The 27,741-nt window shown below is 36.8% G+C and overlaps 1 protein-coding gene across 4 annotated transcripts in view; it reads right to left on the bottom strand.

The window, feature by feature from the left end:
- PCNX2 (pecanex 2) overlaps positions 1-27,741 on the bottom strand; it is a 105,572-nt gene that overhangs the window by 27,073 nt on the left and 50,758 nt on the right. For all 4 annotated transcript variants that reach the window (XR_005557878.1, XM_039353030.1, XM_039353029.1 and 1 more), the window contains exons 20-23: positions 25,994-26,135; positions 24,094-24,271; positions 16,920-17,028; positions 15,612-15,741 (exon numbers count right to left, since the gene is read on the bottom strand). Coding sequence is in view for 3 of the 4 variants with exons in the window: in XM_039353030.1 (XP_039208964.1) it covers positions 15,612-15,741; positions 16,920-17,028; positions 24,094-24,271; positions 25,994-26,135 (559 nt within the window). In the remaining variant the exon portion in view is untranslated. The remainder of the gene's footprint in view (positions 1-15,611; positions 15,742-16,919; positions 17,029-24,093; positions 24,272-25,993; positions 26,136-27,741) is intronic.

The raw sequence follows: 27,741 nt of genomic DNA, 5'->3' as shown, positions 1-27,741 counted from the left end.
TTTTATATATTTTAATCTGACTCCTCCAGAATTTAGCTCTCCTTTCTACAGTCTAAATCAGGGGTAGGCAACCTTGGTTCTTTTATGACTCGTGGACTTCAACTCCCAGAATTCCTGAGCCAGCCATGCTGAGGTGAAGGGAGAGGTTTCCATGCTGAGCCATGCTGGCTCAGGAATTCTGGGAGTTGAAGTCCACGAATCATAAAAGAGCCAAGGTTGCCTACCCCTGGTCTAAATGTCCCCTCAAGTTGCCAGAGGCCTAAGAAACAATAAACAGTTTAATCAAAACAGCGCCCTTCTGCACATGGATTATAGGGATTAAATTCAGGACCTCTAGATGGAACAAAGCTTGGGAAGTGAAAAAGTAAATTTCAGCTCTCACAGGTAATCCTCAACTCACAAATATCCGTTTAGTGATCATTCAATGTTACAACGGCACTGAAAAAAGTGACGACCATTTTTCACACTTATGACCATTGCAGCATCCCCGAGGTCATGTGATCAAAATTTGGAAGTTTGGTAACTGACATGTATTTATGACAGTTTCATTGTTCTGGAGTCACATGATCCCCTTTTGTGACCTTCTGACAAGCAAAGTCAATGGGGTAGCCAGATTCACCTAAGAACTATGTTACTAACTTAACTGCAGTAATTCATTTAACAACTGTGGCAAGTAAGGTCATAAAATGGGGCAAAACCCTAACTGTTTTGCTTAGCAACAGAAATTATGGCCTCGGTTGTGATGGTAAGTCAAGGACTACCTGTATTTTCCTCTTACTTACTCATTATTTATCCCTTTGCTTATTCATTTTAAGAAGTCCTTATGTTTTCTCTTAATTGCCCTGCTAGCCCAGATTAGTATCACCATAAAACGAGGGGGGACATGATAGCAGTGTTCCAATAATCTCAGGGGCTGCCACAAAGAAGAGAGAATCAAGCTATTCTCCAAAGCGCCTGAGGGCAGGACAAGAAGCAATGGATGGAAACTAATCAAGGAGAGAAGCAACCTAGAACTAAGGGGAAACTTCCTGATAGTTAGAACAATTAACCAATGGAACAACCTGCCTCCAAAAGTGGTGAATGCTCCAACACTGGAAGTTTTTAAGAAGAGACTGGACAGCCATCTGTCCGAAATGGTGTAGGGTTTCCTGCCTGAGCAGGGGGTTGGACTTGATGACCTCCAAAGTCCCTTCCAACTTTGTAATTATAATTATAATTATTATAAATATACATACACTAGGACAGGGGTCTGCAACCTTGACAACTTTAAGACTTGTGGACTTCAGCTCCCAGAATTCCTCAGCCAGCTTTGCTTTGCTGGCTGAGGAATTGTGGGAGCTGAAGTCCACAAGTCTTAAAGTTGTCAAGGTTGCAGACCCCTGCACTAGGATATATGGGATCATTCAGTAGCTTCACTTTATCTGCATGGCTAGTCAAAAAAGATCAAGCCACAGAGTTGGAGAAAAGAAAGCTAATCACTAGGCAGAAAATTTGAACCATTGTGCATTTTTCAGAAAAAGCTCACCCACTAAAAAGCCAGGTTCAGTTCAAAAATATTAAGAATGCATAAAATATCCACAAGGTTGAGCATTTATAACGTTCTCTTAGAAATGTTCTCACAGAAATTAAATTCCTCCCAATCCTCCTGGCCTTTCAAAAGATCCTGAAAACATGGTTTTGCCCTCAGACATGGGGACCAGGGAATGTGGCAATGCTGGCCAGCTAGTTGTTTTGAGTGTTACTGTCAAATGCGGTTACCTCGGCTATGGATTTTATCATGGTTTTTTATATGATTTTGTGTTGTTTTTAATTTTTGTATTGTCAGTTTGATATGTTTGTAAGCCATAGAAGAATACATATGAGATGAGCAGCTGTATAAATTGGAATAATCAAACAAGCAGATGTATGATAAGAATAGAAATTGGAATGTCTTGGTTCCACTAAGGGGGGGAGTGTTTACCTCCCACAAGTATTAATGTCAACACTGTAAACATTGGATGTTCCCGCTCTGACAACTGATGAAAATTGCAGCCATTTTCTCTTTGCTTTTAACATGCTTTTTCTGGTATTTAGAAATCAGGTGCACTAGGGGGTGTGTGTGTTGGGATGAAAGCTTGAGCTCAGTTAGCCATAACAATAACGCTGCTTTGTGGGAACCCAAGGACGAACTGATAACGTTTTGGCGAGCTGAGGAGCTAGGGAGAAAGCCTGAGTTTTAGGCTAATTGGAGAATGTGATTTATGACAGCTTATTGGGGATGGGAATTGCACTTTGTTAGTTTGTATCCAGGGGAAGGGAATTTAGTTTTTGGGTTCAACTATGTAGTGCCGATACTTTGTTTCCTGAATAAAGTGTTCTTTAAGGAAGAATTTTTGCCTTGACGTTCTTTTGATGGGTTTCATCTATCAGAACCGTGACAATTAACTTGCTACCTCCAGTCCAAATCAATTTAATGAAACTATTCAGAGACTGGAGAACAGGGGTTTTGTAATAAAATACCTCACTCCCACTTTCTTATGAATTAAAAGGTAATCCCAAAATACAGTCATAGGGTGGTAGTAGAAAATAGGATTACCATATTTGAGCTGTAAACATCTATTTGCCCACTAGATGGTAACAATATGTTTTTGTAGTTCTCTGCTGCCATCTAGTGGTTCAGATTTTTTCACTCTAGCTCAGTGGTTCTCAACCTGTGGGTCGGGACCCCATTTGGGGTCGAACGACCATTTCACGGGGGTCGCCAAACAAGGCTGTCCACCATTTTTCCCCCTTTTCTTTGGCCACACCCCTGGCACCCAGTGATGTACAAGTGGTTGGGGGTCACCACAACATGGGGAACTGTATTATGGGGTCGCGGCATTAGAAAGGTTGAGAACCACTGCTCTAGCTAATGGCAGCCGTAGCATTTCAGTGCCTAATATAAGGGTGTCAAACTGCCAGCCCACGGGCCGGATGTGTCATGCTGAAACCGCGCCCACCCCATTGCTGGCAATGGAAAAAAAGTTGTGATACATTGCAGACACGTCATGTGACATTGCGAGTTTGACAGACCTGGTCTAATAGCTATTAATGATTGATCACTTGTTTGTCTCTTTGCATCTAAAGAAAACATTAATATCACCATTTCAAAAAATAAACTTATTAAAGATAAGAAAAAAAAATTGCTTATACAGGGAGGGATGATGAATAGAATACTGGTTTAGTGAAACAAGTAGTTTTTAGTTAAGATTTTGGAATTCACTTTTTTTTTTCAGCAGATAAACTGAAATCCTCATATAAAGATTATAAACAATAAGTTGCACCACCTGTATGTGACAAAACTGAAGTATCACCATTAAAACATTGCAAGGATATTTTAAAAACAGATTTACCAGGAAGAAGATTATGTTACATAGAGGGGGGAAATGCCCAGTATGATTTTACAGTATGAGAGCCAATAACCCCAAATCTGCACTTATTTTTATTCTTCTAATTTTGAGCTTTGCTCTGGTTATTTAAAATGACAATGGCTATTTTAAAATACAAATAGTGGTGTTTACTAACCTAAAACATTGCGCATATTTTGGAGTCATTTAACAATGGATTACATCTATTTTGCACTTTTAAATCTCTTTGTAGTTATGGCAGCAACATGTTAAATGCTATAAGGGTCTGACCAACTTTAATACTCAACATTCCAAACTGAGCTGAATATTCAGCCATGGGCTTCCAGCTGTCAGGTATGATCTCTTTTAAAAATTAACTCCTGGGACAACTGAGCCATTTGGCTTTTCTTCAGTGGCTTCTTACTTTGAATTTTGTTCATACTGCTCAGTCAGGGTGATAATTAGCTCAGTAATTGAATTTCTTCACGAGTGGAGTTATTCTACACAAACTAAGCGGAAGCCTTCTGGAGTTTGTTCAAAGAAATCCATAAAAATACTTGGCATCTTCTGCAAGGAACCAGTACATTCTGAAAGAGTCCTCTGGATTTTTTTTTTAAAAACCACATTTTTTCTTTTAAGATGGTTAGAAAAATAAATGGAGCGGTATTTGTGTACAATATTATTTCATGTCACACCTGCATTGCTATGGAGATGAGACATCCTTTAATACATCATTAACCTGAATAACATTCTAATTTCCCAATATGCTTTTATGGCATCTTGTTTAAAAGTCAGAAAAGTCAGGGACAGATCCATACACTCAACATTTTTGTGGTGTCCAGTTGTGATTATGAAGAAAGGGAAAATCAGTCTCCTCATGTTCAAAGTAATTACATTGCTTATTAGGATTATCATATATGGCTGTACTAAATGACCACTAGCTGGCAACAAAATGATCAAGTATGCTGTTTCTCAAGCTTTTAAGATGTGTGGACTTCAACTCCCACCATGGCTGGCTTGGAAATTTGAGAGCTGATGTGTATATGTCTTAATGTTGCTAAGGTTGAGAAACACTGATGTATTTGAATTCTGTGTGGCTATCTAGCGGTCACCCAAATTTGTGTGTGTGATGGTGTATGAGAAAGGCTTTGGGAGACTGGGGCCAAGAGATGGGAACAGTCAGTTCAGAGACAATATAGCCTGCAACTGGATAGTGGGCAGAGCAAGAGGTTCAAAAGGAACCAGGTTTCTTGAACTATAAAGGAGACAGGGGAAGAGAGTTTCTTTCAGGCTTGCAAGACTAATGTTAGCCTCACAGGATAAACCAGATAGGATTTAAAACCAGGTGAGCTAATTACTCTTTTTTGTAAAGTCACATTGAATCTTTTGCCCTGTCAAAACTATTCAGTTGTGGGCTATACTGTTTCTTATTTGGCCCTTGGCTCATCTCTTGCTCCAGTCTCCCAAGGTCTTTTCCACATACCAGCACAATATGGTATTAAAATCTGGCAACCCTAATGTTTACTATTTACTCATATATTCAACTCCATGTTTGTAAAAAATAAATAATAATATATGGAGTTCTTTATGTTCTTTTCCTGTAATTTTATTTTTAAATTATAAGTATTATTTTCTTTTCAAAATCCCTTACAAGAGGTACTTTGCTTTTACTTAGTTTACTTTTTGAAACTTAAGTCTGTCATGCTTGAACAGACAATCTTCTGATTCTCCCCCTTCTCTGACTTTGCTACCTTTGACCCTTACAATTCATTGAACATGTATATGGCTAAGAAAGGGATCAATTAAAAAATGGATCTTGGATCTGCTTCCAGTTCCTATTCATCATCATGCTTTTACCAACTAGATTTATATGCAAAACATATTAATCAAGGCAAAAATGGAAAAGAAGAGAAGGAAAGTGATATACAGTTTAATGGCCAAATTACTATATTTCTATTTCTGTTGATTCTTAGTATTTTCTTAAAGCTCACAAAGCTTCCATTTATTTACTTTTGTCAATTACAGGCACTAATTCAAAACTAATATACTACTCACCCTGCTTTCCATTGTACATTATATTTTCTGGCTTTTCTATGTTAGATTCTTTAGGTCAATCAAAATTAATCTATACTTGACTTATTTTTCAAGTAACATTTGGAATACCCATATATCACATAACCAAACCCAATTTTTTGACATTTTTATGGCAAGCATTAAATAAACACAATGGTTGTTAAGTGAAAAGCAGTTGTCATAAAGCAAAACAATTTTGGGTGGTTTTTTTCCTGGAAACTAGGAAAAAAGGTCACAAATTGTGATGACATGACTACGTCACAAATGACTGTAAAGATGAGCTGGTTACCAAGTGCCCCAAATGTAATCATGTGACTCTGGGGAGAGGCGTGGCCATCGTAACTTCAAAAACAGGTCCTCATTAGCATTTGTAGGGTCTGTCATAACATAGAATGATTGTTAGACAATCAGTCATAAGTTGAAGACTAACTATATATCTATATCTACATATCTATATATTGTGGAATATAGTACCTCTTTGAGACTGCTTTTTACAAACTATGCTGCAGTTTCACAAGCAACAACAAAAACAATAGCAATAAAGCAGCTCATGGCTGAACTTCTTTTATTAATCTAGCTGCCAAAGGGGGGGGGGAATGTTAATTTGTTTATAAAGTGATATGACTACAAGCTATAATATTTTGATTTTCTAAAATAAAGAACAAATCAAAGAATATGTCAAATAAAAAGAAGAGATTCACAGACATGGAAACAAAGGCAGTTTCAGCGTAACACTGACATATAGCACAATTTGACTCTTTGCCTGCAGAGGAATGTTGTGGCTTAATGGACACAAATATGCCATGCTGAGAGAAATGTTGCTGTAGCAGTGAGGGATAAGAAAATGGTGATGCTTTAGATATTACTAAATTACACATCCCATTATTCCTTATTTTGATTATGATGACTAAGGTCAATTAGAATTGCAGTCCCAAAACATATGCTTTTCATTTGAGTACAATCACTCAACGGGCCAAATTTTACTTTATCTCCATTTCCATGGAAGCAGCATAAGAAATGTTTTATTAACCCATGGCAAGTTTCTAATCGGGCAGGATAGGGTAAAAGTCACCTCACATCATGGCCAAATGTGCCAGGTGTCTAGTGGTAAAGGTCTGAAGACGTGGCTTTGCCAATTGGCTTGGGGCCCCAGTGGGAGAAACAGCACAATGGAGGCGGTTGATTGAATGATAACAGATCCCACCTCTGCCCCCACTCCACACCCACCCTTCCCATGTGTCTTTGGTTATAATGCTTGATTTTAACTTTTTAGGATTTAGCTTAGATATAACTGTAAGTTACCCTATGGTAAGATGTGTGGCCAATAAATTTTATAAATAAAATAAAATAAATAATAAAATAAAATAAATAATAAAATAAAATAAATAAATAAATAAATTAAATAAAATCCTCCAGTGTTGGAGTGCTCAAAACTACTAGGGGCAAGTAGTTCCACTGATTAATTGTTCTAACTATGAAGAAATTTCTCCTTAGTTCTAGGTTTATTCTCTCCTTGATTAGTTTCTTGTCTTGATTAGTTGCTTCTTGTCTTGCCTTTCGGTGTTTTGGAGAATAGCTTGACCCCATCTCAATCCCATTTGCTGAGGAATTTCAGCTAGCAGGGTCCAGGAGAAGAGCATTTCCTGCTGTGGCCCCACCCTAGAAAATATTCTCTTGCTAGAGGTGAGGTCGGCCCCCACAGCCGGCCTGTGGCCCTGATAGGAGTATTTTATGTCCAGTATAGGTGACAGGAAAGAGAGAAGATTCCCACCCCACCTCTTTTTGGGACATAGTTGATGTATCTCTTCCTTAACTAGAGATCTACAGATCTCTAGTAAGGAAGGGGCTATGGGCTATATAGATTTACAGATCTGTAAATCCATATGTGATGGTACATTTTAACTAGGCATATTCAGCATCAGGGAAATGCTGCGTTTATCATTTGCTCAACTGCAGGAATACTCCTATCAATACCTTTGTACCTAACAGTCCGCAGAAATAGTCATTTAGCATTATATATTATATAAACATAATATATTGTATTAACATGAGCAAATACATCAGGAAGTGATTAAGTGACGAACAATTTCATTAATAATTTAAGACGCCTGCCATCAAAGCAGTTGCAAAATAGATTTAGCAGCAATATAAGACTAAAAATAAATTCAGGAAAAAAAAATGGTAGATGAAAGTAGAAGCTGAATACACACTGAGAAAAAAATAATGGCTAAGAAGCAAGAAAGCAAAACTTTCTAGTTATATTATCAATAGACTATCCTAATGACAAATAGCAGGAATAGCCATTTGGCCTCTTTGAAGGACAGCCTGTGATTAGTGTTATTATTTTATATTTTTGGTCTTTGACTGCAGGTCAATAAAATATATTGATGTAAACATAAAGCCCTGAAACATTTAGGAAATGTAATTTTAAAGATACAGGGACAAAAAAAAAAAAAATCAGTGCAGCTATAATTTATCAGGAAGTACAGTGTGTCTAGCATGTTCAATAACCATTCTGGATACTTGGATCTAAGGAATTGATTCAAATAACTGTCAGCCCTGCAAGATAAACCAGACTAAGAAGCCAATTCTATGTAAGACAGGACTACTTTCATTGCAACAACTACAGTTATAGAATTTTGAGAGACTTAAATGTGCTTCTACCCTCCTCACTTTATTTTTAAGTGAACCAGAGAGGGGACAAAGATGTTTTCTTAAGTTACTTTCTTGGTGTGGGTTCAAACCCCTCTTATTCGACCCTTGCTTTGGTAGTGGTTCCACTTCCTGTTATTCAAGATCACTCCCTATGCCCACTACAATACAGATCCACTCATGAATCCACTGTTCAAAAATTGCCTTTCCCTGCAGTCTGGCTTAGTTTGCCATCTAAAACATCATAGGCAGCTTCTGATTCGAATAATTTTATAGTGGGGAGTTCTTTAATGGTGCTATGTGGGATTTCATTGACTTGTAATCAATAAGATTTTCCTTATTAATCTACTGAACATGGCATCAGAGTTCTGCATTTATCTTTTGCCTATGTTTTACCTAGAAAATGTGACCTGAAAGTAGCATTCCCCAGGAGGGAAGATGGGAAGAAGATCCTAGGCTGTAGGATCCAAATCATTGGATCCTCTAGATCAGGGGTTCTCAACCTTGACAATTTTAAGGCATGTGGACTTCAACTCCCAGAATTCCACAGCCAGCAATGCTGGCTGTGGAATTCTGGGAGTTGAAGTCCACATGCCTTAAAATTGTCAAGGTTGAGAAACACTGCTCTAGATTTTGTCTTGGAATATCCTTGATCAAGAATAATGAGAGTCCGCAAGCAGGGAGACGAAAGGTATGAAAGACTCCTGGAGTAGGTGTCTCTTGCTTTTTGATATAGCACTATTTGGGAATTGTCTGATACTGTAATAGTAGATGGGAATGACCTTGGGAAACAGGAGGAAGAGCTGCACAGAAACAGAAGAGGTGTGTGAAGCATCTCAGAAGGGGCCCTCCCTAGTTTTATGGAAAATAAAAATAAAAGAGGAAAGAAAGGCTATCAGACTTGCAAGATTATGTTACTGTAGCCTTACATAAAGATAGTACTACCGTTAGTATTAATGGTTTCTACTGGATTGTCTCAAAGGGCTAAAAAGTACCATCTAGATCAGTGGTTCTCAACCTTTTTAATGCCGTGACCCCCAACCGGTCATAAGTCGAGGACTACTCAACCAGTTGTAAGTCGAGGAATACTCAACTGGTGCAGCACGTTTGCAGAATGGGACTTTTGGTGGGCTCAGCAGGGCAGAGACAGCCTGGACAATTTCTATTGGCTTTTGAAAGCCAATAGAATTAGACTCTATTCAAGAGAGTCTATTCTATTGGCTTTCAAAAGCCAATAGAATAAAAGGGAGTAGCACAGCTAAGGAAAAGGGGGAAAAAATGGTGGTCTGCATTGTTTGGTGACCCCCGTGAAATGGTCGTTCGACCCCAAATGGGGTCCTGACCCACAGGTTGAGAACCACTAATCTAGATAACATGACTGATAAACAGATCTGAAATGCTCAAACAGCTTCTGTCTCAGCAAGCATCTTTACTGCCCAGACCTGCCCAGATATACTTCACACAGAGACCTAAATAACAATAATTCAACACTCTTATCTCCTGATTTATGACAAACTTTTAAAACATTGTCCAAAATTTACAGCATTTACTGAAAACTCAGGAGGTTTATTTTAGGAGCCAAATATTCTGCAATCTGAGAAACCCATCTACCTTTTAGAGCAGAGTGGACAAACAATGGACCTCATGAGGCTCCACAGCACCCATATGAGGCTTCCATTTTTTGTTCTGATGGGACGGTAAGCTTAAAATTGGTTTTTAAATCTCACAGAAAGTTTAAGGTACCCATTGCAGGTCTCTAAAATCCTTTCAAGATTAGGCCATTTTTTTTATTTGGGGAGTATTCAAGGGGCAAAATGAAGTGCATTTTGTTCCTAGCCCCTCCCCAAACAAAAAATACAACATGGTCTTGTATTTTCAATTTTACTCACTCTGGTGATGTCATTATTTCACTGGCATGCTCCTGTGACAATCCCTTCAAAATAATACAGGAGAAAAGAGATTCTTTGGACTGAAAAAACTTCTATTTGACAACAAACATGGCAGCCTTAAATATATATATATATTTGTAAATATATTTTGTGTGTGTGTGTATATATATATATATATATATATATATATATATATATATATATATATATATATATATACATACACAAAATATATTTACAAATATACGTTGTAAATTTTCCTCCTCTACTGTTTTTCCCATTGACCACCTCCACAAAAGTGGTTAAAAGCATGCAGTGGAGTTATGGTTCCAGATTGGATAATTAGGTGAAGGGGAGTGATACCAGACAAAAAAGTTCAAAACTACTTAATGCCTCAAGACCAATTATACCTGAAGCACCAATTCCTTATCTGCATCAGTTTTTTTTTAAAAAAAATGTCAAAATACATGTAACATATAGGTCTTCCGCGTCACAAATTGTTGGGTTCTTACCGTCCTGATGCATACCATTAATGTATAATCCAAAGCAAGGAAACAGTTACTTTCATTCATGCTTTTGCTGGAAAAACATACTTTGTTGGATTAGATTTAAAACATTCATTCAAGAAAGTAAAAAAAGAGCCAAATAAGATTGTCTAGGGTAGTACAACGCTAGCAGAGATAGTTCCAGTGCTGTTTGTTTTGCATACCCTTGAAAATACCTCAGCTGTGGTATTTAGATTAATATTCCTTTTCAAACAGTTAAACAAGGTATTCAATAAACACGCAAAATTACTATTATTTTAAGTGAGATTGATTGCCTAAGTCAGGGGTTCCCAAATGGGGGTACTGGCACCCCTTGGGGGTATGAAACGATATTGCAGGGGGTGCAAAAACTTGGGTTTAGAAGTTTCAAAATTATAGTTTATCTGCATAATTCATTAATTTGAACTTTTGTAAAGGAGTGTGAGAATATATCAGAAGCATTCTAGGGATGCAGGGTATAGAAAAGGTTGGGAGTCACTGGCCTAAGTGCTTTCTCTCATTATTTAATCTATGCTACACTCCATGGACATAGATATTTTAAGCCTACAAGAATTTCTAGTCATCATCATTGGGAAATCTGGGAATTATCATTCCATCAAAATTAGTGTGCACCCGGCTAGGAGTTTCGACATCATGGATAATATATATCATGTAATGTTGAGAGTTCACATCTAATGACTGAGGCAATGTGTAATATTCAGGGCAGGGTTCCAGATCTGCTCCCTGTGGAGACATCTAGCCAGTCATGCCTTCTTTCAATAAACTGCATTCTACTTCCCTTTAACCTTACATTTTTGCACTTGTGTAACCTTATATTTACACAGCCTGTCATCATTCCAAAGGCAATGACCATGCTTGTGCTTTTCTACATCAACAGTGGTTCCCTCAAATTTGCTTTTCATTTTCTCTCATGCATGAACTGCTTTGTCTGAGGTACTCCAAGATCAGCACTTGAGGAACGAGGTCACCATACAGAATTTAAAAGCTGATTCTAGGATTACAAAGTACATCAGATTTAAAACTAGAACACGAAACTCTTTTCTATCCTATCCAAATATACAAGTGCTTTCTTTAAAGCTCCTTTGATATTCACCCACATACTGTAAGGATAATTCCATTGCCTAAAACTACCTAAGCCAATTTTTTGTTATTGTTCATATTACATTGCTCTTCAGGGACAAACACTGCAGGAAATAGATCCTGTTTCTATTTCAGTTTTCAGTATTTGGGGAAATCAAAGTGCCTGCAGCTCCTTAGGATTAAAGAAGGTACAGAGAGAAAAGGCGCAGGAGATTAGATAGATCATGGTTCCATAACTAGATTTGATTCTTTCCTTCCTTTCTCAGGATGGACAACAACACGTGGGTGGTAATGTTTTAAATTGAAGCGGAAAGCAATTCAAAATGAGTAAATTATTCTCATAAACTATGATTAACAATGCAACTACATGTGCATATGCACCATTGAACTCATTACAGGAAAGGAATGTATTCCACCAGGAACGTCTTTTGAACAAATGCTTTGAAGTGAAGGCTGTCAGCCAATTAAAGAAATCGAAATTAATTGTATGAAAATGGATTGATTAATCAATTTCATCTGACCACAGAAAGCATTCTCTCTGGCTTTAGAGGATGTAAGCATCTGTCAAAATGTGAGACAAGAATTGGAACATCTCTTATAAAATGGCACTTTGCCACAGTGGATTTTGCATCAATGTTCGTTAAGATTGTTTTTTTTTTTTTTTTTTTTTAAATCTTATGCTTGTTGAATGGGACCAAAATATATTATGAATTTATATAGTAAATTATTGAAATAAACATAAAAATAAACATTATAGCCACATTATTAGTAATATATGTGGGAGAAACCACAATTGGCGTTTCAAATAGCCCAAAAGACCTGGCTCTTTGCCCAGGCCTTTGACAAGCATGGTTAAAGCCCCCTCCTTTTTTTCCCTTTTCTTTGTTCTTATCTGGGTTTATTATCTCTGCCACCTTTCTTCCTTTTTTGTTTTGCATTGTTTTCTTGTTTTAAATGTTTTTAACAGTTTGTAAACCACCCAGAGTTGCTAGGAGTTGGGTAGCATATAAATTTAATAAATAATAATAATTCATTTATTTCATTAATCTTGCACAACTATTTTATTTATTTATTTTACATGTTAAATATATTGGCTGCTCTTTTCATATCAAAGCCACGCTAAGCAGCTTTTTTATATATTGTTAGCTATAATTTTTTTTATCATCTCATGAATCATAAACGCTGAACTTAAGGGAAACAAAAAATTAACGCTCATTTGATATCATTATTTTGATCACATTGCTGTGATTTCACTGAAGTTGCATTGTGGCTTCTGACATTAGACAAAGAGCGACAAGGAATGCTTGGCAAATAGAAGGTATCTTCATGGATATGAATTCTAGCTACAATATATTAGAAAGGCTACTGAAGCATTTAGATGCACTATGTAGGATATGAATTATGAATGTTGTTGCATATGAAATGTACATAAAATAAATGTGAGATTCTCAGATTATGCTCCTAGGGCATCTTCTTCCGTGTTCAGTATTTAGCAACCCTGAAATTCTGTTATATAGAGAATATATAAAATATAGAAGGTTATGGAATTCTGAACTGAGAACAGATGAAGGCAAAAAGCTTTAATCCATACAGGATGGTAACACTATGAATAAAGAAGCAAGATGGATAATACACCTGGTTGTAGACCAAAGCACAGCACAGGAATGCTTTTGGAGATGACAAAGCTGACATGGTGGTAGTAGTCAGAAGTACTATTTTACCAACTATGGTTCTATTCTAAGAGAGCTACTCTTTCCTCTACTACTCATGATCTATTCATGCTAGACTATTGTAATGTACCCTACGTAGTGCTGCTTTTAAAGATGATTTGGAATCTTCCTTCTGTTTTCAAGACAGTTGTCTGACTTTTGGAGGATTAGACTCCCAACTCATATGGCATCAATACTGAGCCAATTATTATTTCAAAGTCTTTCTTCATTCAGCTTTTTGCCCCCATCATCAGGGAAACCTCTTTCTTGTCCACCATTAATATCATCTAAATTGGTGGGTTTTCTGCTTTTCATCAGAAACTCTGTATCATTAGAGCGAGCATCCACTGAGGACTGGCCAACCTCCTGCGTGAACTTCAAAAATGACCCCATTTCATCATTTATAAATAACCTTTAAAAGTTGGTGAAAATGTTCTTCAAGGATATCATTTTTCCTTAACATTTTTATCAATGGCTATTTTCCCATTTTAGTTATTAATTGTAAATATTTTTTATTATTGCTGTTCTGCTTTTCTGATGTTGTTTGGTATTTCTGTATTATTACACTATTTTTAATAGCTGTTACAAGAATAGGCAAAATAGAAATATTTAAAAAAGTAAATTTAAAAACCCATTTACTCTCATTTTCATTTTCTCAAACTGCATTTTGGGACTACAGATCTTACTTACTACTTTCATTCATTTGCATTGCTTTGGAATTTTATTTTGAATTATTATTATATATGTGAACTGTGCAAAGGCACCAGTTTTAAAAGTGGTGTAAATTGAAATAAAGGAAGTGGTGAACAAGAAGCATGAAACAAACCCCAGTTCTCTTTCTCTCTCTCCCTCTCTCTCTCTCTCTCCCTCTCTCTCTCTCTCTCTCTCTCTCTCTCTCTCTCTCTCTCTCTCTCTCTCTCTCTCTCTCCCCCCCTCTCTCTCTTTTTAACTTAGAAATGTATTTGGGGATTGGATAATCAGGAGTTGAGAGGTTGAAGAAGAGTGATGAGGCTTAATCCTTCTATATATGTTGATTTACTTCAATCATAAAGAGTTCAAGATACACATATACACACATACATATACACACAAGCAGTTACTGGAAATCACATAGGCAAGAAACTAGAGTGGGGGATGATTCACAAGGGAAAAAAAAAACAGCAGATGAGAAAAGGATGAAACATCCCCATTTTCCCAAAGCAGCACAATAAATTGAATTTGGCTGATACAACTGTTCACCAATGTCAATTGTTGAAACTTTCTTAGAGTGAGTATGTAGAAGGTATAATATGTCTCTTACAACAGAGGTCCCCAATCTTTTGGGCACCAGGGGCCGGTTCCATGGAGAAAGATTTTTCCATGGACCAGAGAGTGCGGGGTTTTGTGTGCTACCTGCATCCCACGGATGGGGCTTAGCTTGTTTGTGTGGACCGGTTGCTGGCATGCCGTGGCCTGGTACAGGTCCACAGCCCGGTGGTTGGGGATCCCTGTCTTACAGATTCTATTTTTAAATGGGAGTTTTTCTATTAGTGCAGCAAAACAATGGCATATGGATTTTAGTGACGTGGCATGGCTGCTGTTCTGCCAGTGTGAGTCAGCCACTGAGGTGAGTACTGTAAAAGGGGAAAGCAGCTCACGTTTGGCCTGGAATGTGAGGGCTGATGAAGTAACCTGATTGCTAGCCAGAGATTTGTGATCAGATTTTGGTGATAACAGTCCCATTGGTCCAGCTTCAGTTGCTGGGAGACATGCTGCTAATCTAATTTAAAATTGAGGAGAGGAGAGGAGAGGTGAGGAAAGGGAAAATCTTATAGAATGGATGGGTTGGAGAGAAAACTTGGAGAGTGTAATTAAGTGTGCAGAGCAGTTGTTGGTTTCTGGCTGGGAAATGTAATGATATGTGGGAATGACCTTAGGGGATAAGACTATGATGATCCCTGTTGATTTCAAATGCCACAAGGCCAGAATGATTTCATTTCTAGCTGTAGCTGTTGAATCAATAACTGTTAGCACTTAGGGTAGTCATAGCTCTCAGACTGCTCCTTCAGAGTTTCGCTGCCTTTTGCAAACACAGATGTGAAGTGACAACTCTATTCTGATTGTTTAAATATACAATTTTTTTAGAAAAATAATGGCTAACATTCCGTCCACAACCATTAGTGAAATGCACCATGAACAATCGCAACAGGAGTAATCCCCACAGTCTACAGAAAGCTCTAGAATATTGTGAACTACATTCCATTTAAACCGCACATTTTGAATAAAAAAGAGAATACGTTTATAATACTTTTATCTTACTTGTAACTTCTTTCCCAGAACTTCACTGGTCTGGCATACGATGTGAGAAAAATGACACTCCCTAGAAATGGGCTCAAGGGAGTAGAAAAGATTGCAGTAGCCAGAGTCTGACAGAAAAGCATTGCAGAGTCTGAAAGCTTCAAGTTAAGGTAGCATAAATAGATTTCACTGGATTTTACGATGCCCTTTAAGGTGCTTCCTGACTTACTTAGTTTCCTTTCCAAAAGACAAGTGCAGCAAAGTAATGGGTAAGAGCTAAAGAACCAAGAAGAACTGGGATTATTTAGAATTCGATGTAATGAAAATACTGAAGCTACAACACAATGAACTTATAATTCATGTTAATTTGGGATAGAAAGTCATAATTAAGTGGGGGGGGGGTAGAAAGGCACAGGAAACAAATGGAAAAGATTAGTGGAAGGCAGCAAAACTCTAGAGGAAGTCCATGTCAAATTGTGAAATGAGCAACTAATAGTGTGAATATTACAGGTTCCTCTGCAATCACAGTTGGCCTAGGGATCTCTCTGCCTTTAGTAAGTTGAACATTTATCCTTGAGGTTAATTATTGCTATCTTATCCCAGGCTTTTCTTTAAAATAGTGCTTTTAAATTCAAATATACACAAAGATTCAACCCACATAAATATCTATGGAGATTCCCAGTCATCAAGGTCATTGTGGCCCCAAAGGTGCTTTTTCAAGAGGCAACTGGACTTTCAGCTCAGAGCTGTAGAAGCTTCTTGGATGAGAAGCGAAACATTTTCAAAGAAAAAGTCCAGTTGCCTCTTGAAAAAGCATCTTTGGGACAACCCATATAAATGTTCCCCTGAAATGAAAGGAAAAAGGCTTGCAAATTACTGACAAAGAAAAAAAAATACAATGTAATCTGCCAGAGTACTGTAAGTGACAACCTTTAAAAAGAATTTTCCCTGTCATTTAGGAAGTATTTCATCTAGTGTGTAAATACAGAACTTTAGAGGGGAAAAGATTTTTCTCAACTTGGCAGAAATTGGTTTATACAATTTGTGAAAGTATCAGGGACATACTCTCCTTTTTTAAAAAAAATACATATACAACTGCACAACAGATAATGAAACACATTTCTCATTTCCTATCTTACCTTACTTTTATCTATTTAATAACACAAATTTCATTTTCCCAAGCATTGTACATAGCTAATCCTCTTGGAATGATGTACTTAAAAAAGGAACAAAACAAACAAAACAAAACAATGGCGGTCTATACAAATTACTCACAAGCCTCAGGCTGAATACACAACAAAACAGCAAACAGCTTTCTTAAAAGGATATGAGGTATTGCAAAGAGCTGAGCAAACACATGGAAAGATGAGCCCCAGGCAATTTGCCAAGGAGCAATATAAGTCATTATGAACTGTAATTTCTGTAGTAGATCCCACAGCTGAAAATAAAAGAGAGAGAGAGAGAAAAAAAAATGATGAGAGCATCCATAAAGTCTATTTAAAAAAACAACACAAAGCACTTCGGTTTCTGTATTTACTACAAGTCTACAAAGATTCTTCCTACACAATTATACTTAGATGTTAAGATTCAATTCAATCATCAAAATGGTATTCTTTTTTATAATCTGAGGACAATTAGCCAGAATAATCTCATGAAACATGTCAGATAGAATGCTTTACATTATTTCATTTTTTAAAAAACGGGATTTTCTCTTTTAAAAAGTTAACCTTTGTAACTCATATAATCCCAAACTGAGTGGGATAGGGTAGAGGAAAAATGTATAAGGATGTTCAACTCCATTTTTATTAGCACATTCCATGCCTCATTGTCCTAAATCAGTGGTGGCGAACCTTGGCTCTTTTATGACTCGTGGACTTCAACTCCCAGAATTCCTGAGCCAGCCATGCTGAAGGGAAAGGGAGAGGTTTCCAAGCTGAGCCATGCTGGCTCAGGAATTCTGGGAGTTGAAGTCCACGAGTCATAAAAGAGCCAAGATTGCCTAACCCTGTCCTAAATGATATTCATTGTTAGGAAAAGACATAAGGCCAGGCTGCATCCCTCCTGCTTTAAAATAAACTTTCCCCAAGATCTGATATTGATTGAAGTGCAAGTAGTCCTCATCTTACAACCATTCTTTTAATGACCACTTAAGGTTACAATGGCGCTGAAAAAAAGGGACGTATAACCAGTCCTTGCACTTACAACCAGTGCAGCATCCCACAGTCATGTGATCTAAATTTGAGTGCTTGGAAACTGACATGTATTTACAACATGTATTTGTTAGTGTCCTGGGGTCACGTGATCACCATTTGCGACCTTCCCAGCCAGCTTCAACAAGCAAAGTCAATGGGAGAAGACGGATTTACTTAGCAATTGTGTGAGTCACTTAACTGCAGTGATTTGGTTAACCAATTGTGGCAAAGAAGGTTGCAAAATAGGGCACAACTCACTTAACAACCACCTTGCTTAACAACAGAAATTCTGATCTCAATTTTTGTCGTAGTCAAGGACTAGCGGTAGTATAAAAGCACTTGTACACATACACACACATAAACACATGTACACAGAGAGAGAATTATGATAGGAGTGGCCTGTGAGAGTAAGGCCATAGCTCTATGAATCAAGAAAATGCACTAAAAAAACCTGTTTCTACAAATGGGAATTAGCATATTTTCTCTTCCCTTCCACAAATGCAACTTTTTACAATTCCTTTTCACCAAAGGCAGGAGGAGGAATGGAATTATAATCTTAACCAGGCCTTTTCAGCAAAATCTGCCACTAGGCAAATTATATGAATCATGAATATTAGTAAACATTATGGGAACTTGCTCAAATTTACAGAACACAGATCGATACGACATTTCTGTGTCATCACAATTCTTTAGGGTTTCTTTTTAATGCAGAATTCATAACTCCAAGTTTTACAGCCCTGGTAACTACATAACTATCAGACGTTATTCTGATTCCACTACTGAGACTGAGTCGTAAAAAAAAAAACCCATAGCCAAAGAGAGAAAATATTTGTCAATTTGTGGTGCAGTATAATTTCAATTTATTCTTCTAATGTGCATTACTCATGAACATGTTCAGTGATTTTTCTGCATCTTTAGAGAAAATTGGCCAAGCTAGAGGATTAACAAATAGCTGAAGATTCCTCTTTGCATGATAGCTTGTTTTTATAACTCCAATTCATAAACATCTCAAGAAACACTACGGTTGTTCCTTTATCTTCTGTTATTTCTTTATTCTTGAAAATTAGAAGTAGTAGTAGTCTTAAAAATAGAAGTGGATAGCCTGCAGAAGACCAGTAGACATACCAGCACTTCTTTGGGGATCTTCTTTGGGAAGGGCATTTCTGGATTATTATTTTTTTAACATTTTTAAGGATTTGGGATTTTTAAGAAGAGATGAGATGGATGCTTTGAACTTAAACTCTAAAGAATCAGGCCTATTTTTATTCTTTGTAGGGAGTGGAAGACAGTGTTTAAATCCCCACTTAGCCTTCTAAATCTGTTCACCGTCAGACTTTAAAAAATCTACCAATACAGTCTGAAAGGTAGTGAAAAAGACTAGAGAAACTTCCACTGAATCAAAGATTCTTCTTGAGATACTTCATTACAATCAGTTGTCACGTCTAAAGAAGTCCCAGCAGGTGGCTTGCGCAGCTGAGCAGATTATGTTGGCAGGTTCATTCTGAAACATTTTTTCATAAAATATTCTGACAGTCTTTCACCTAACTGACAATCAAAACCAAGCATTCACTTGCCAAAACACATGGACTAAACCAAGCACGTCTTGCATTTCAGACTAAGCTAGAGAATATCTGTTCAACAAAGATGTTGAAATCAAAAATAGTTATTTTATCTGATTACTGACAAAACAAAGAACAGCATATTTCTGCGACCAGGAGCATTGCTTTGCTATATGGTACGATAAGCCTTGATGACCTAAACCACTGAATTATTTTTTTAAAGTGATATATTACCTTTTTCCTGCATCTTCTACATAACTAAAACCATAAGAAACAGGTACATAATATTGTCTGTGGAATGGTATATTAGAAAGCCACATAAATAGGAAACTAAGTTATTGAGAAAATAATCTATATTCAGATTTTTGGAATTCAAATATTATACATTTGCAGTTGTACCAGTTAGACAAACTGAGAGGGTTTCTAAAAGGGAGGTTATGGGCTACATTATGTAGTGCAATATTTCTGAGTGATTTAGTCTCTTTTATTTTGAAGAGTCCATATATATTGAGGGGAAAATGATTTCAGAATCTGTTGAGTGGTTTTGCAAGGGAAAATAAGTATCAGCAATCAGTAACTGAGCAGGTCACAAAGAGAAAAGTGGTGTAGGCACTAAAGACCCCAAGCAGTTATATTGATTCACACTATTTGAGCTCCCTGGATTGCATTAATGAAAGGCAAAAGGAACCAACTGGATTTCTGATTAGCTAGCACGAGGCTGTTATTTTGGGCAATTGATTCTCAGTGACATGAAACAGCAACAAATTGTTGGCTGAATAACTGATGATTGAAATTTTATACTGGGGATAAGAGGCTCTTGTGTGATTTTTCTATTTCTGGTATCATAAAAGGGTGATTGGCCTTCAGAGTGATGCAGTTTTGTGTCTGTACGTTTGTATATAATTTGCTGCTTTGTCTCAGGCAATAATTATCTTGGATCAGCTCTGAAAAGGGATAAAATTATTACAATGATCAGTTTACTATTATACTACAACTATTATTACTAATAGCATCGGGGAAAAATAATCTGCTAATCAACTGTCTAATATGATTTTATTGTAAGGCTTTTGAAGAGTAACAGAGAAACTTGACATGTACCTTCAACCACTGCTTGATGGGATATTTGTTTTTGACATGATGATATAGAGTGAAAACACTTTAGCACTGCTGTTGAAGAAAACCTCATATCTTCAGTGAAAACTAATGTTTTGACGGTCACTTTTACAAGGTTAGTTCCAGTTTAGATAGAGTCAAATGTATGGCAAAGAAAAATAAACTTCCTGTACTTTATTAGGTATGTTCACTGCCTTGAGTTATTTATAAAAATAATAAAGGCAAGATTAAATTTTTTTAAAAAAATCTATATAAATATACATAGAAGATAGATGTATGAATACAGGTAGGCAGATTCTTTAATTTTAAAAAGGGATTCTTCTAAATGGCCTTCTTGAAATGATAACTCATGACACTGTGGGAATCTTAGAAAGTGATTCCCTTATTGATAAAATATATCAATCTGCAAAATAATCAACTTTCTCCAATATCAATGTTCTGATTTTCCTTCTTTGTTCCCTCATCCTTCTGCATAGAAAAAAATAATAATACCACAGTTTGATTGATGCTACCTTGATTTTACTCATGCTTTCACTCAGCTATTATTACCCCCTTCAACCCCTCAGCAGTTTGCATAAGCTGCTTTTCAACAATACTTTCTTTTTCCTTAAATGAACAAAATTCATATATTCCAAATCATTAAGACCAGCAAACAATTGCCATTCTCACAACAATCTCTTTACTATCATAAAAGTATAACAATCGTCCCATCTTGCTCTTGTACAGGGGGACAAATGATACCACCAAGAATAGCTACAACTATTAACCCCATGGATTTTAAAACTCTAAGAAAAATGAAGGGTGTTCAAAGGGTGGCCTTATGTAATGGTCTTATGCATTCTAAGGATAAGGTGAGCCCCCCCCCCATTAGAAAGAGGTCTGGAAAGGGAAAAACACTCCAAATGAATAACTACTGACAAAAATGGTGTCATATGAGATATTCAGATTCTTAGATTGCTGGACTACATGGGTGTGCCTTTCAAGATTACTCACTGCCCAGAATTGCTCCATGAGAGAGACAAATGGTTTTTAAATATGATAAAGAAATAATGTCTGCCTGAAATATGGTGAGCTTGATCAAGAGGGCTTTAATATCTGAATTTGTAGTCATTCATCTAGGCCAGTGTTTCTCAACCTTGACAATTTTAAGGCATGTGGACTTCAACTCCCAGAATTCCACAGCCAGCATTGCTGGCTGTGGAATTCTGGGAGTTGAAGTCCACAAGCCTTAAAATTGTCAAGGTTGAGAAACACTGATCTAGGCGTAAGAGCAGCAGATACAGATTGTACAATGTAGAGGTGTAGTGAATTAGCAAACTCTCATTTACTCAGACAAGGGATGGGGCAAGCCATATTCCTCAAACTTTCATCCCAGCCTCCACTCCACAAAGGTTTCATCTAATATGCAATACTGGATATCCAATATCCCAGATGCCTGAAGAGATAGACAGGAAAGTTCACAACAAGAGCAAAATGCAAGCCTCAAATGTGGGGATAGGAAATGAAAAAGAAAACTTGCCCTTGATTTGTATAATAGCTGCTTCTCATTCCATCCCGACTGGCATGCATGCATACATAAACAAACAAACAAAACAAAATCTTGTCTTGAGACAAACAAAAAAAGAGATAGCTTGCAGATATGAAAGGAAGCACATCACCTGGGAAAGAGCATGAAACATTGAAAAATGTAAGCAAGACGGAGATTTGAAACAGTCATATTGAGTGTGGTATGCTAGATTCTAGGAGAAGCAAGTAGGTAAGCAAAGTCCAAGTGAGAGGAAGCCATAGTAAGAGGAAAACTATTTTTTTTTTTTTTGGGCACTGGAGGTGAGAAGGTTCACTGAATTAAGCCAAGGAAATGTTCAATGGCCTATTATATAAATTAATGAAAAATCAGGAAGAACATTGGCTCATAAAATCTATGGCTTTCTGTCTGTGTACTAATGCTCGGTGAATGGGAATGAAATGAATTTGAATTCTATTACAAATATGATTAGATATTATAGGTACTGATCAGATGGTTCTCATGACTAGGACATAAAAATTGAAGGACAGCATTTGTTCAGAAGATGCAGGGCAGAGAGGGAACTGGAACATGTTAATTATATCTATATTTGCTAAAAATAATGACTTGGATGAAAAGATGGACTGATTCTCATCCAAAATGCAGCTGACACAGGAGAAAGTGAGGTAGCTAATATTCTAGCCAGCAAAAACAAAATCTGAGAAGAAGTTAGTATTGAAAAAGGCAAAGTTCTTCACTTAGGTAGAAGAAATCACATGCTGAGTCATATGGCAGCAGATGGTTTGTATAGAAAAAATCTAGATCATTTCAGTAGTATGACAGGGTTTGCCAAAAAAACAAATTTGGATCACGTCAAAAGAAAAATACTTTTCAAATCACAGACCAGACTGTACTTTCTATATTGTGTTTAGCGCTAGGCACCATATTTTAAGAAAGATTCAGAAAAACTCCGATAAGTTTGGATAAGACGATTAGAGGATGGCAAACTAAGTCTCATGAGGAGAGACTTCAGGGAATTGGATACACTTAATGTTTTAAGTCAACAAAATAGAGCTGTGCAGTGTTTCAGTTCTGAAGAACTGCTTCATTACATGTGGATGACCAAATGCAGCATGGACTATGATTCATTAAAGCAGCAGCTGCATGATCCAGCTAGTTTAATGACATGGAGATGGGCTGAATTAAGGTGGCAGCACATTTCAAGCCATCTCTTCTACTTTGAATTTAAAGCATTTATCCTATATTTTCTGTCAATACAGTGTATTAAATAGCTCTTCCTTCACCTCTATGCTTGCCATACATACAGGATCAATTATCTGTGTATGCACATTGTACAGTGTTGTTTTCATATGCATGTGCAAAAGGGACAACTGAAGAATGCCTTTGAAGTCACTGCACAAAGCCTTCAGGAGGGCATAGATACATAAATGCTTTGGGAAGGGTATTTCACTCACCCCTCTGTGCTCCAGCAAATGCCCTTTTGTAACATGTCTAACAAAGCATAATGAGTTGAAAACCAAGGAAGTGAAGGTGAAGCCAGTCACAAGGAATGAAAAATTAATAATTTATCTTAAAGCTGATTATATATTTGAATAATTTCCCAGAGGAGCCTTTTTGAATCAAAAAACAGAGGTATCCAAAAGTTAAATAAATATTCAAGTAGGCAGCCCCTTCATGTGTGACTCAGCAAGCCAGTAATTTATTAATAATTCTCCTTTTCAAAGGTGCTCTACTGTTATGAGTTTTGACAGCATTATGTCAACACAGAAGTCAACATGACATTTCAAAGACATTTCACATTAAAATAATTTCTTTCTTAAGTTCTGGTAGGATACAGCAATATTTCTGCTTGATCTTTATCAGCAGGGTTTAGTTTTGTTTAATTTCTATCCATTTGTCTGAAATGGTGTAGGGTTCCTGCCTGAGCAGGGGGTTGGACTCAATGACCTCCAAGGTCCCTTCCAACTTTATTATTATTATTATTATTACTACTACCATTAACAGCATTGTAACAGTTCTGATTTTGATTTGTTTTGAAAGAAAAAAAGATTAACTCAACCCAAGAAAACAGTTATGCTTGAAAGGACAATGATGTTTTGAAAATCATCACTTGCCTTATTGAACACAATTGACATAATGAAGAAATTGAATAAGAAGTTGTCGGAGAAACCTTTGTAATCAAACTTGAAGAAGATGACGGTGAAACTTAATGTAACAAACTGATGAATGGGATTGCAAAATGAGGACCGCAGTAGCTTCATTCCCGCAATTGTAATTAGAAAGATATCACAGCTGCAAAATAAAATGAAAAGAAAATTCAAATAAATTATAAATTACGTTATAATTTATTATAAACATGCATTGTAAACATTAGGCCTGTTTCCATTTGGTTCATTTATCTGTTAAAATTGTGTTTGCATATCCCAATCACTAAAATATGATTTATGAAAGCTTTTCTAGTAGAGAGCACTTGATTTGATTGAGGGAATTTGTGATGTTGCACTTAACTATAGTACAGGTGGCCCTTATTTAGCTACCACACTTGGAACCAGCAATCTCAGTCATTAAGTGAAGCAGTCGCATAAGCACAACTGTCTTATGATCTTACTTCAGCTCTCCTTTGCTTTGCAGACCTGTAATTGATTGCAAAGTTACTTTTCCATCACTGAAGTAAGTGTGAGTGGTTGCTACACAAGTAATAAAGTGGTAACGGAACATGATGGGTAAGCCAAACTCTAAAGACAACCATGTGATATCAAGATGTAAAGAAGAGAAATCTAAAAAGGAAGGGAAAAGCTTAAAGATGAAAGGATGGCATTTATCCATATTCACAAGAACGTATGGAGATTCCCCTTGCTGAATTTATATGACATAAGCACACCACTTCAGAGAAAAATATGGTGTGATTCCTGCTCACACAACTTGGTAAGGACTACATCAGTATTTCTCAGTTAAATTAAAACAACCAACAAAACTAAAACAAGAGACTATATTTTGCAGGAATAATATGCCCATGCTCTTACAAGACTTTGATCCTACACGTGTTTTTACCAAAAACAGATAGGACTTTGGCTTCTGGTTTGAGTCATGGCTGACTGAAGACATCTTACAAATGACCAGAAGTGACAACTGCTGAGAAGAACAAAACACCAGCAAACAGACCAGTCCTTCAAAATTCTCCAGGGAACAAAATGGGAGATCACCTAGGAATGGTCTGGATGTGAGCTCCTCAAAAAGAGACCATAAAGCAGTGATATTCTGTGGACTTGAACACCAAGAGCCAAGGGAGATGTCACCTTTGCCCTCAGCAGCTGGTTGAGTTCAAAATTGTTACAACAAACCTGCACACCTTGTAAATTTCCAAGTCTATTGTAGTCTAATAGGTCCATCTGTTAATCCTTAGCTTCTTCTCTCATAGTTTTTCTAACTAATTTCGACTGTGAAGAATCAGATAAGCAACTCGTGGGTCACAATTTCTAGATCTTACATAGTATCTAAGCATTATATCTAATGCATCTAAGCATGTCACTAAACTTCTATCTGGTGAATCAATGAACTTCATTTAGGCTGGATTGTAAAGGTAGGAAATTCTTTGAGAGAGGGAGTGGTCTGCCATTTCCTCAAGAAACCCTTGATGGATCCAACTATATAGGAGACGTTTCATCCTGCTTTCAATCTTTCCTAAGAAAAGGTTGAGAAGTTGGTTGCACGGCAACTCCAGAGGATGCTGGAGGAGGCTGATCATCTGTACCCTGTTCAGTTAGATTACAGGACTGAGACAACACTGGCAGGGAGAGGACAGAAGTAGTGTGCTTATCCTTGCTCTTGAACTCTCAATGGCTTTTGATACCATTGATCATTGTATCCTTCTGGACCAATTCAGGGGGTTAATGAGTTACAATGTTATAGTGGGTTCTTACCCTTCTTCCAGGACCAGTTCCAATCAGCGTTGATGGGATGTGGAGATCGTTTTAATTCTGAAAAGATGCATCTTGAATATAATATGCAACTTACTGTGAGGTAATCCTCTTGTTTTTGCTGATTAAAAAAGCATCATTGGTGAGGGAGTTCAGTATTATGGCTGGATACAAGATGTACTTTTCAAAACACTGAAGCCAAACATACAGTCTCTCAAACCACATTAAATGAGCAGCAGCTGAATAATAATAATAAAAAAACCCTTTATGAAATCATGTGCAATACCAATAACAAATAGCATCTAACTTTCATATAGGCTATTAAGGGATTAATAGTTTTATACCATTATTCATTCATTTGAAATAATGTTAGTGCTTCAAAATATTCATATAATGAGGATATTGTTCTTCCTGAAAAATATGAAACAGGAACTAAAATCCGCCGAAAACATTCTGATCATCTGAATAATGAGATGTCCATTAAAGACTGACCAAGAATATAAGTAACCCTGAATAAGTAGCATATAAGTGTTCTGTAAAGTGAGAGTTTAAACAGCTAAAAGAGACACCATAAAAAAAAGGCCATTTGCTATTGGGAGGCACAAAATGCTGTGGACTTGTAAATGGGTAGCAACCAAACAATAAACTCAGTTGCACTACGGAATTTGCAATAAACTCAGTTGCACTACGGAATTTTAAGAGCTAAGATTTATTGAACTGAAAGCCATCAGTTCAGAAATAATTTTTGTTCAGAACTGTGATATATGAATGTTTTTTTCGCCCATGTTTATTTTTATATTTCCCTATAGCTTACATAAGAATTCTTTGGTTGTTTAGCTGGACTGCAGTACTCAGCTGACTTTGGGTACTCAGAAAATTAAGCAGGCCTGAATCACTTCACTAATTGGAAAGGAGACCATGAGGAAATCCTAAACTCTAAACTCTAGATTAGACTGGAAAGTGGGAAAAACACTCCATAAGGTGGTAATGGCAAATTATTTTTGTATTGTTGATAAGAAAACCATGCCAATATATTCATGAAGTTAAAAGGAATTGAGACTCACTTGAATACATTTGTTTTAATTTGAAATATATTTAATCTTGTAATGTATAGATTTGTAATATATTAAAAATAGAATAATTGATGTACTGTAATTATTATGCTAAGAGATCACAGGACTGTCTCATATCTTAAATATATATGTTCTGTTATTAAATTTAAATTTATGTGGATAATGTTTTCTTAGTTCTCCCTTTGTCATTCTGCAAGAATCACTGGGCTGTAATTATTATGTGAATTTCCTGAGTATGCGCTATATCAGGGATGTCAAACTGCTGGCCCGTGGGCCGGATGCATCATAGCGAAACCGTACCCACCCCATTGCCGGCAATGGCAAAAAAGTTGCAACACGTCACGACAAGTCACAAGTTTGACACCCCTGCTCTATATCCAATGATATTGTTTGGAAGTTAATTTTTTCTCTTATAATAGATTCTTATTAAGATGTTGTGTTTTCCCCTATTCAAAATCAGTTGTCAGCTTGATTTTGAGAAGAGACTGAGATAATGGAAACATTCCATTTTCTGACATCCTTATCACCAACGTGTCAAAAACATACAAACAGAGTCATTAAAATGTAGACCCATCAAAACATGTCAGGAAGTTTCTAAATTGAAGTGAGTTTAGAACCCCTGAAGAGAGCCAGTTAGTGAAAAGTCAGGTTGCTTCTAGTTGAGAGATTTACAGGAGAACTAAAACAACTGCAATTTTAGAGATATTTACAGCTATCCCTACTTCTCAACTCAGCAGTTGTTGCAATTCCAATATCATGCTTATTATTTGGG

This window comes from Crotalus tigris, unplaced genomic scaffold, assembly GCF_016545835.1.
Source record: "Crotalus tigris isolate CLP2741 ecotype Arizona unplaced genomic scaffold, ASM1654583v1 scf7180000018486.1709376, whole genome shotgun sequence".
Lineage (NCBI taxonomy): Eukaryota > Metazoa > Chordata > Lepidosauria > Squamata > Viperidae > Crotalus > Crotalus tigris.
This window is presented reverse-complemented; position numbering and strand designations above follow the sequence as displayed.